Source organism: Akebia trifoliata, chromosome 14 (genome assembly GCF_017979445.1).
Source record: "Akebia trifoliata isolate Shusen 1 chromosome 14, ASM1797944v1, whole genome shotgun sequence".
NCBI classification, from domain to species: Eukaryota; Viridiplantae; Streptophyta; class Magnoliopsida; order Ranunculales; family Lardizabalaceae; genus Akebia; species Akebia trifoliata.
This window is the reverse complement of record NC_141388.1, coordinates 34633488-34644310: the sequence shown is the minus strand read 5'-3', so window position 1 is coordinate 34644310 and position 10823 is coordinate 34633488. Positions and strand designations below refer to the sequence as shown.

Here is a 10823-nt window from a genome sequence, read left to right as displayed (position 1 = left end):
TCATGTGGCCAACGACACTTATTAAGATTTGAAATTTAACTAGTCAGTCTAGCATGACTCTCTAGATACACAAAATGGGTGGTCTTTTTTTTTTTTTTTTTAATAAAATTATATAATTTAAATTGACAGCCACCAGTTCTCTTTTCTCCTTCTATAGATTCCACCAAAGAGATAACGTTAATGATGAAAATGAATGGGTGGGCAGACCTCCCTTGACCAATTGATGTGCTTTGTTTGGCTGTAAACTGTAGAGGACCGGCCATGGGATTCGAACCCACAACCTGCCCAAAATGCTACGACAAATCAACCAAACAAAGGAGAAGCTTATAAAAGCCAAACACAAGGCAAGAGATGAGGACCAAAAATAATAGAATTAATGGATCATGATCATGGTGTGGTGGTGGTAATGGTTCCTCTTCCAGCACAAGGCCACCTCAACCAATTACTACACTTCTCGCGACTCATATCTTCCCGAGGTGTCCCAATACATTATATAGGCTCAGCCACCCACAATCGTCAAGTGAAGGATCGTGTCCATGGATGGGACCCTTGCACCATGTCAAACATATACTTCCATGACTACAATCTTCCATCATTCCCAACTCCTCCTGCTGATCCTAATGCTTCCAACAAGTTTCCTTCCCACCTAATCTCCACCTTTGAGGCCTCTGTTCACCTACGCGAACCTCTTTCAATACTTCTCAAATCTTTTCCTCCCACGGTTCGACGAATCGTTGTTATCCATGACTCCCTCACGTCATTTGCTGCCGAAGAAGCCTCTTTTGTCCCTAACGCCGAAGCTTATTCCTTCATTTGTTGCTCTGTCTTCACCGTACTTCATTTTATATGGGACGCCCTTGGGAAACCTATTGATGGAGGAAACTTAATTCCACCTGATCTGACTCATAACTCATTTGAGGGATGCCTCCATGAAAGTTTTTCAGGCTTTGCTGCCCGTAACGAAGAATGGAAGAAGTTCGACGTTGGAGATATCTATAACACATGTGAAGCAATAGATGGGAAGTTCATCAATCTGATGGTTCAACATCCAATGCTTGGAAAAACCCCAAAATGGGCGGTTGGGCCACTCAACCCAGTAGTATTTTCTGATGAAACAGCAGGAACACGACACAAATGCCTTGAATGGCTGCACATGCAACCTCCAAGTTCGGTTATTTATGTTTCTTTTGGGACTATGACTTCGTTATCCGATGAGCAAATCACCGAGATTGCAATCGGATTAGAAAATAGTAAGCAAAAGTTTATTTGGATCTTGAGGGACGCCGACCGAGGTGATATTTATAAGGGAGAAGCCCAAGTTAGGAAAATTCGATTACCGGATGGTTATGAGGAGAGGGTAGAAGGAGTAGGATTGATAGTAAGGGACTGGGCACCACAGCCTGAGATCCTGGCTCACTCATCAACGGGCGGATTCTTGACTCATTGTGGCTGGAACTCGTGTATTGAAAGCCTAAGCATGGGTGTGCCGATGGCTGCTTGGCCAATGCACTCTGACCAACCTGGGAATTCTCTGTTGGTGACCGAGGTGCTAAGAGTAGGTCTTCTCGTTCGAGAGTGGGCACATCGAGAAGAGGTAGTTTCTTCAACCACCATTGAAAGGGTAGTTAAAAAATTGATGGCTTCAGAGGAGGGGAAGGAGATGAGGAAGCGAGCCCAGGAGTTGGGTGTAGCTGTTCGTCAAGCAGTGTCGAATAGTGGGAGCTCTACAACCCAATTGGATTCCTTCCTCGCCCATATCTCTAGATAGGAAAATCTACTATCAACCATAAATAAGAGGAAAAAATACTTCAATCATAAAGATGGGCTACGAGATGTTGGAGAACTGGTTTAGGGATGTGTTTGCTTCAAATTGAAGATATCTAGGAATGAAGGAGAAAAATCAATTCTTTCTAGATCAAGTCCAAGGCCACAATATTATTCCTGAATAATTTGGAGGGGAGGATTTTGTATTGAAATTGCATGAGAGAAATTTAATTATTTGGTTTTGTAGGGTGATTATTTATATATAGTGGTCGGCTTCTCTTGCTGCATGTAGTGTTGCTTTATTAATCTTGCATTTTGTTCAGATTGCTTGCCCTCTTGTAGAAGAAAATATAACATGTTTCCATAGTTCCATAGCCTCATCATAGTTAAGTAACCCACTCATTTTTGCACATATATTACAATAGTGAATTATAACTTTTACCCTAATTTCATCTAAAACCCACCATAATTTATTAGTGGATGAATAGAAAATAACAATTTAGTGCTTATGATTTTTTTCTTATAGGAGGTATAAAGTCTTCGAAGTAAACCAAGCAAATTTGCATAGTTTGGTCAAATAAATTTGGAGAGGAAACAATCTAGATTGTTTAGGCATCTTATAATGGATATACCATTCTAGTCAAAGTTTGGTACATGTTATACAATACATTGTGATATCCCAGTTTATACTCTTAGATGTTCATTGATGTATTTGATACATGGCACTTTTGATAAATGCAACCGGCTGTGAGTGTGGAAGTAGGTTACTTCCTATGAGAATTCATGCTAATATATAATGCATGTGGTTGCTTTATGTTGTCAGATTATAATACATTCTAAGATAATATAATTATGTAAAAAAATATTACTATTAACTTAGGTGAAGTTAAAACATGATAGTTTACTATATGTCCAAGATGAGGGTTTTAAAGCCATTAGAAAATCTATTGTTAATGGGAATCCATCGTTTGTGACTGGTGATTTATATGTGATCTAGGTTCAATGAAAAATAACAGTTGTTTGAAAGTTACTTCTATTTTTTTTTTTTTTTCCTACTGTTGTGGGACCTTGATCAATTTGGTAAGATCAATTTATATTTATTAGAAAAATTAAAATATGCATACTTTATTGGAAGATCTGGTTGAACCTGGTTGGACTACTGGTTGTACATCACTTCTGCCCCCACCTTTATTGGAAGCAAAGTCAAGCAACTCTTATGGTTAGAATTGTCTACTTTATTATTAATTTGAGAGATTATTACATATTTTGAATGGATAGTGTAGAATTTTTTTTTCGAAGGGTCTCAACAACCAGGAGAATCATTCAGACCATCTCTTCTTTTACCCATCTAAAAAAATGGGTTTGATTGAATATCAAACAATGATGAAATCAATAAGTAGAAATAAGTTATCAAAACTACCAAATATTATAAATAAAGTTGACTCTTACAGTCTTCTATGATTGATCAATTATATAAAATAAAAATAAAATAAAAAGTTAGACTTTTCAAATATGTAGATCACTAAAAGATTCATGGACATGGCTAATAGGCCGAGATAGTATTCGCAAGACGTTATATAGAAGGTCACGCAAGCTTTTGTCATTACACAAGCTGACAATAAATTTTTGAGAGATTTATCAGGCAGACCTATATGTTACAATTTTATTATAAAAACTCCCCTACTTTATCAAGTTTGTTACCTGCACAAACCTTACTTTGTGAATCATGCTACCATGACTAATTTAATAAGATTTGAAATCTTACTAAGAGTCATTGGGCCCACATGGACAAACACATTAAGAATCCAACAACGCATGCTTCTAGATTGCGTGCGGAAACTTAGATTAAACAAAAAAAATTAAAAGAAAAAACATTTTTGATCTTGATAGTAGATGTTGAAAATGGATGGATACTGATAGTTAAGGTGAACATAACTTCTTATTCTTTAGATGATGTTTTTTCCTTTAACTTAGATTTTTGAGGTGTGTCTAGTATTTGATCCCCATGTATAGTGATACTTTACTTTATGTTATGGGCTTGAGTGAGTAACTCTTCAAAAGTTTAGGGCTTGATTGCTTTTAAGATGTATAGAAGTCCCCAATGCATCCCGTGGATGCACATCTCAATAGTAGATAATTGGAATAGCCGGTCTATGTAGTTAAGGAAAAGATTTATCCAACGTTCAATATACTCAGTGACCGGTTCATCCTTCATTTGTTTAACGACAGTGAGTTCCACCATATTTATCATCCTTCTAGTGTTGTAGAAGTGGCCAATAAATACTCTTTCAAGTTGATCATAACTATTTATTGGAATAGATTTCAAATCATTGTATCAATCGAACGCATTACCACGGAGGGAATGAACAAATTGTTTCACCATGAAATCGTCAAACATATTGGCGTTATTGCAAATTTTGACAAAGCGGACAATATGTTATTTTGAATTGTCTTTTTCCCTCAAACTGTTGAAATTTTTACGATTTATATCTTGTCGAAAGACGCATTAGTTTATTACGTTGAGTTTAGAGTTTGAAGTAGATCAATGAGAACTGTGGCATACCCCCATATTAAACACAAATGATGTTAATAATCATTGCTTACAATTGTTTCATAGAAAGCGAGGCAACAGAACCCTCCTTGTTGCTTTTCTTCACGTGGAGCCATGCCAAAGTGGTTCACCACTCTAGAACTAACACAAATGATTATTCAATGTGAATAATCTCATATATAATCTTATTTGATAATTGAGGTTCCAACCTTAGGTCACTTCAAGATTATTCTTAATTTTTTTTCTCTTTTTAAGGCCGTTGATTAGTTGGTTGTTACTTGTTAGTCATAGAGTGCTGATATTCCACCTAGAAAGTATTCATTCCATCAATACTCGATTGATGTGTTACAGATACAAAAATATAAATCGATTTCCTCGAGATACACAAATACATATCCTTTATAAGAATTCATATTTGTATATCCTGAGGAAATAGATCTATGGTTCCGTGTTCATAACACATCAGCCAAGTATTGACCGAGGAAGACTTTCTTAGCTAGAAAATCATTATTTCATAATTGAATTTAGAAAAATGCTAATCTGGGTCTCCTTCTCTAAGATTGAATATCTAAATACCCTCTACAAAATACTCTCTACAACGAAGATTAGTTCTAGAGTGGTGAACCACAAGCCCAATTTAAATTTTGTTGACTACATCGGGTTTTATAAACTCGGCTAATTCTTTTAAAATATTACCCGAATGATCTCAATTATCAAATAAAATTATACATGAGATTATCCACATTGAATATTCTTCTCATTCAAGATGACTCGAATGTTCTTAAAATATAGACTTATATTTTAGAAAAATACTAACCTCAACACAGGAAATAGAGAACAAAATTCTAAGAACTTAAAAAATATATATATATTACTTTTCACCGTAGAATTTTTTAAATTTTTTTTTTTAATTTGAATATTTTCATAAAATCTAATTAGATTTACCAATATGGTGAGTCATGTGGGTCCAACGACCCTTGTTAAGATTTGAAATCTTACTTAACTCAAGGACGAGCCTGACTCTTTCAATACCTCAAAATGGGTGGTCTTTTCTTTTTTAATTTTTTAAATCAAATTTTATAATTTAAATTGACAGCTACAGGGTCGAAGTTGACGATGAAAATGAACGGATGGGCACACCTCCCTAGACCAAAGTGGTAGGACAAATCAACCAAACAAAGGAGAAGCTTATAAAAGACAAATACATAGATCACTAAAAGATTTCGCAAGACATTATAAAAGGTCACGTCAGCTTTTTGCATTACATAGGCTGACAATAAACTTTTGAGAGATTTACCGGACAGACCTATCTATTGTAATTTTATTACAAAAACTCCCCCACTTTATCAAGTGGGTTACCCGTTACCTGCACAAATCTTACTTTATGAATCATACTATCGTGACTTATTTAATAAGATTTGAAATCTTACTAAAGGTCATTAGGCCCATATGAACATTCAAATTAGCAATCCAACAACACATACTTCTAAATTGCATGTGAAACTTAAAAAAGAAATTTCAATTTTTTTTTTTTTTTTTTTGTTCTTAGATTTTTTTCCTTTAGGATCTTGTACATCAGATCATGTTTTTGAACTCCACTCAAAGGTATGTTAACTAACAAATCAACTGTAAAAAAAATATATAAATTTAAGACGTGGATCTCACTCTAAGATTTGTTGGCTAACAAACTTGATAAAGTGAAGTTTGGTGGGTAACGAATTTCATAAAGCGAGGTTCTCTTGAAATTGTCAGAACTTCAAAGGAGTTTTTGTAATAAAAGTGCATCAGTTACGTCTACCAGGTAAATCTCTCTAAACTTTTTCTACTAATTAAAGCAGCAAAGTAGTGCCTCTAGTAACACTGAATTTATGCCATGGTTTTAAGACTTGATATTTCATAGATTCGTGTTAGGGTGGCACAGGATTTACTGCGATTCTCACAAGTCTGACGTGGGGATGCATACATAACCATAGATGATTTTTACTCGTATCACGAGGAAACACATCTATGGTTATATGCACATCCTATGTCAGAAATTGTGAGAATAGCAGTAAATACCCTATGTCACTTTAGCATTTTCATATTTCATAAAGTCATGTTGGAGTGACACAGGATTTAGTCTGACGTGGAGATGCGTACATAACCGTAGATGGTTTTTACTCGTATCGCGAGAAAACACATCTATAGTTATATGCACATCCCATGTCAGAATTGTGAGAATAGTAGTAAATACCCTGTGTCACTTCAGCATTTTCCTATTTCAAAGAGTCGTGCCGGGGTGACATAGGATTTACTGCGATTCTCACAAGTCTGACGTGGAGATGCGTACATTACCGTAGATGGTTTTTAGTCGTATCGCGAGGAAACACATCTATGTCTCATTCCACAAAGACGAATTTGACTTTTTCGAGTCATGTAATCTCGATTAGATAAACTATTTAAGTTGATTTACAATTATTTATTAGGGAAAATTACCTAAAGGACCCTGGTTGAGGGACTATTTTCAAATTCTCGCTTAATTTTAGGCGTTCTCTTAATCGTCCATTTAGTAATTTTTTCTTGTCTTAATAGTCCCTGGACCTTATCTCATGTTTATAATGTCTTTGAAATACCCAAATCACCCTATTTCATCTTCTTCACTTAGTTAGGTTTTCCATTGTTGATCACGATCATTTCCAACGATCTTTGATCATGAATGGCAAAGGAGAATGATATTCTCTTAACTTTGAACATTTAGATATATATTTTTTTATTATTATTATTTATAGTAAAAAAATGAAGAATGAAATTAAGATTATAAAATTTTGTATGATTATGTTGTTTTTAATTTGAAACACTGATTTATCCATTTTGGGTATTTCAAGGAGATTTACCTAGTATCGAAATAAAAAAAATGTAAAATTCTTGATTACATTTACAGTGTCGAGTTGACTACATTTTATTATCTATTTAAACATTTTTATTGTCGAACTCACCACTTTGTGTCGAGTTCACCACTTTTTATTGTCTAGTTCAACATTTAATTACTGTCAAGTTCAACAGATTTTTTTTTGAAAATATTGTCGAACTCGACAATAATTAAATGTTCAATTAGAAAATAAAAAGTGGTGAACTCTACACTAAGTAGTGAATTCAACACTAAGTGGTGAGTTCAATATTAAGTAATTAAATGTTAAACTAAACAATGAAAAGTGGTGACTTCAACACTAAGTGGTGAGTTCGATAATAAAAATGTTGAACTAGACAATAAAAGTGGTGAACTCGACACTATAATGTGAATCAAATTTTTTATATTTTTTTTTTTATTTTTTCAACTTCGATACTTAGTAAATTTATTCGAAATAACCAATATTCATATATCATAGTTGCAAATCAAAAGTTACAATGTAATCATAAAAAATTTAGAATATCAACTTCGTTCTTCATTATTTTTAATAAAACATCGAAATAAATGAAAATGATCGAAATTGCCAATTGAGAACTTAAATTACTGAAAAAGATGATAAAATGATAGTTTGGATATTTCAAAGACATTAAAAATGCGAGACAAGACCCAGGGATTATCAAGAAGAGAAAATTTTACTAAATGGACTATTAAAAGACCGTCTAAAACTAAGGGACTATATGTTTAAAAAAAAAGTCCCTCCACCTTTAAGTAATTTTCCCTATTTATAAATATATATTGCATGGAGTTTATTTTTTTTTTATAAAATAAGGTCGTTTAGAAAATGCTTAGTTAAGATTATATGTTCATAGAAGAAATTTTATTTGTAATTGCCGACAATAAATTTTACAAATCTACCTTGAGATTCGTGAAATAAGATTACAAATGATTTTATTTACTTTGATGAAAATAAGAGTATAAATCTCAGTAATTTCCTTTGATTAACAGTCAAGTATAAAAGATGGCATATGTAGCTTTCTTCTTTCCGGATTTCGCATTTTATAGACTGAGAAAGTTGTTTTAACAGTGGTTTTATTTGTGCTTAATCTTCTATAAAGACTTCTATAGACTTTTTTCTCTCTGGACTTCGTGCTTTATTGGTTGAGAAGGATTTTTTTAATTTTCAAAAAATGACTTTATACTTGATCTTCTATTTAATCAGAGTATTAACTATGTAAGAACTTTATTTTGTCATTGAAGGAAGGCTTGAGAGCTTCTTCTTCTCTATAAAACTTATGTTTGTTGATAGAAAGTAATCTAATATGATCATTCACGTGGGCCCAGTGATCCTTATTAAGATTTTAAATCTTACTATAAGTCAAGCTAGCATGACTCTTTCAGATACCACAAAATGGGTGGTCTTTTTTTGAACTAAATTTTATAATTTAAATTGACAGCGAGTAGTTCTGTTTTCTCCTTCCATAGATTCCACCAAAGAGACAAAGTTGATTATGAAAATGAATGGGTGAGCACACCTCCCTTTGACCAATTGATGTGCTTTGTTTGACTGTAAAGTAGTGTAAAGGACCGGCCAAGGGATTCGAACCCACAACCTGCCCAAAGTGCTACGACAAATCAACCAAACAAAGGAGAAGCATATAAAAGCTAAACACAAGACAAGAGATGAGAACCAAAATGAAAGAATTTATGGATCATGATCATGATGTGGTGGTGGTAATGGTTCCTCTTCCAGCACAAGGCCACCTCAACCAATTACTACACTTCTCACGACTCATATCGTCCCGAGGAGTCCCAATACATTATATCGGCTCAGCCACCCACAATCGTCAAGCAAAGAATCGTGTCCATGGATGGGACCCTTGCACCATGTCAAACATATACTTCCATGACTACAATCTTCCATCATTCCCAACTCCTCCTGCTGATCCTAATGCTTCCAACAAGTTTCCTTCCCACCTAATCTCCACCTTTGATGCCTCCGTTCACCTACGCGAACCTCTTTCAATACTTCTCAAATCTTTTCCTCTCACGGTTCGACGAATCGTTGTTATCCATGACTCCCTCATGTCATTTGCTGCGGAAGAAGCCTCTTTTGTCCCTAATGCCGAAGCTTATTCCTTCATTTGTTGCTCTGTCTTCACCGTACTTCATTTTACATGGGACACCCTTGGGAAACCTATTGATGGAGGAAACTTAATTCCACCTGATCTGACTCATATCTCATTTGAGGGATGCCTCCATGAAAGTTTTTCAGGCTTTGCTGCTCGTAACAAAGAGTGGAGGAAGTTCGACATTGGAGAGATCTATAACACATGTGAAGCAATAGATGGGAAGTTCATCAATCTGATGGTTCAACATCCAATGCTTGGAAAAACCCCAAAATGGGCTGTTGGGCCACTCAACCCAGTAGTATTTTCTGATGCAACAGCAGGACCACGACACAAGTGCCTTGAATGGCTACACAAGCAACCTCCGAGTTCAGTTATCTATGTTTCTTTTGGGACCATGACTTCATTATCCGATGAGCAGATCACCGAGATCGCAATTGGATTAGAATGTAGTAAGCAAAAGTTTATTTGGATCTTGAGGGATGCCGACCGAGGTGATATTTATAAGGGAGAAGCCCAAGTTAGGAAAATCCGATTACCGGATGGTTATGAGGAGAGGGTAGAAGGAGTAGGATTGATAGTAAGGGATTGGGCACCACAGCCTGAGATCCTGGCTCACTCGTCAACGGGCGGATTCTTAAGTCATTGTGGGTGGAACTCATGCATGGAAAGCTTAAGCATGGGTGTGCCGATGGCTGCTTGGCCAATGCACTCTGACCAACCTCAGAATTCTATGTTGGTGACCGAGGTACTAAGAGTAGGTCTTCTCGTTCGAGAGTGGGCATGTCGAGAAGAGGTAGTATCTTCAACCACCATTGAAAGGGTAGTTAAAAAATTGATGGCTTCAGAGGAGGGGAAGGAGATGAGGAAGCGAGCCCAGGAATTGGGTGTTGCTGTTCGTCAAGCGGTGTCGAATAGTGGGAGCTCTACAACCCAATTGGATTCCTTCCTCGCCCATATCTCTAGATAGGAAATTCTACTATCAGCCATAATAAGAGGAAAAAATACTTCAATCATAAAGATGGGCTACGAGATGTTGGAGAGCTGGTTTAGGCATGTGTTTGCTTCAAATTGAAGATACCTAGGAATGAAGGAGAAAAATCAATTCTTTCTAGATCAAGTCCAAGGCCACAATATTATTCCTGAATAATTTGGAGGGGAGGATTTTGTATTGAAATTGCATGAGAGAAATTTAATTATTTGGCTTTGTTGGGTGATTATTTATATATAGTGGTCGGCTTCTCTTGCCGCATGTAGTGTTGCTTTATTAATCTTGCATTTTGTTCAGATTGCTTTGCTCTCAGGCAGAAGAAAATAGAAGATGCTTCCTTAGCTCCATAGCCTCATTAAGTTAAGTAACCCACTCATTTTGCACAGATATTACCATAGTGAATTATAATTTTTACCCTAATTTCATCTAAACCACCATAAAATCTTATCCAAAGAACTTAATGGTCCTGAAAATTGTTATAATTGATTAGTGGATGAATAGAAA

General features: G+C 35.4%; 2 protein-coding genes across 2 annotated transcripts; both read left to right on the top strand.

Annotated features, from left to right (window-relative positions):
- Positions 1–221: 221 nt before the first annotated feature.
- Positions 222–2051, top strand: LOC147386938 (zeatin O-glucosyltransferase-like). Its single transcript, XM_086424004.1, has one exon. The coding sequence runs from the start codon at positions 377–379 to the stop codon at positions 1766–1768; it is 1392 nt and encodes a 463-aa protein (XP_086280130.1). The 5' UTR covers positions 222–376; the 3' UTR covers positions 1769–2051.
- A 6843-nt stretch (positions 2052–8894) lies between these two features.
- LOC147386937 (zeatin O-glucosyltransferase-like) lies at positions 8895–10572 on the top strand. The gene has a single exon (XM_086422033.1). It carries the CDS (start codon positions 8895–8897, stop codon positions 10296–10298), a length of 1404 nt encoding a protein of 467 aa, XP_086278159.1. The 3' UTR covers positions 10299–10572.
- The last annotated feature ends 251 nt before the right edge of the window (positions 10573–10823 follow it).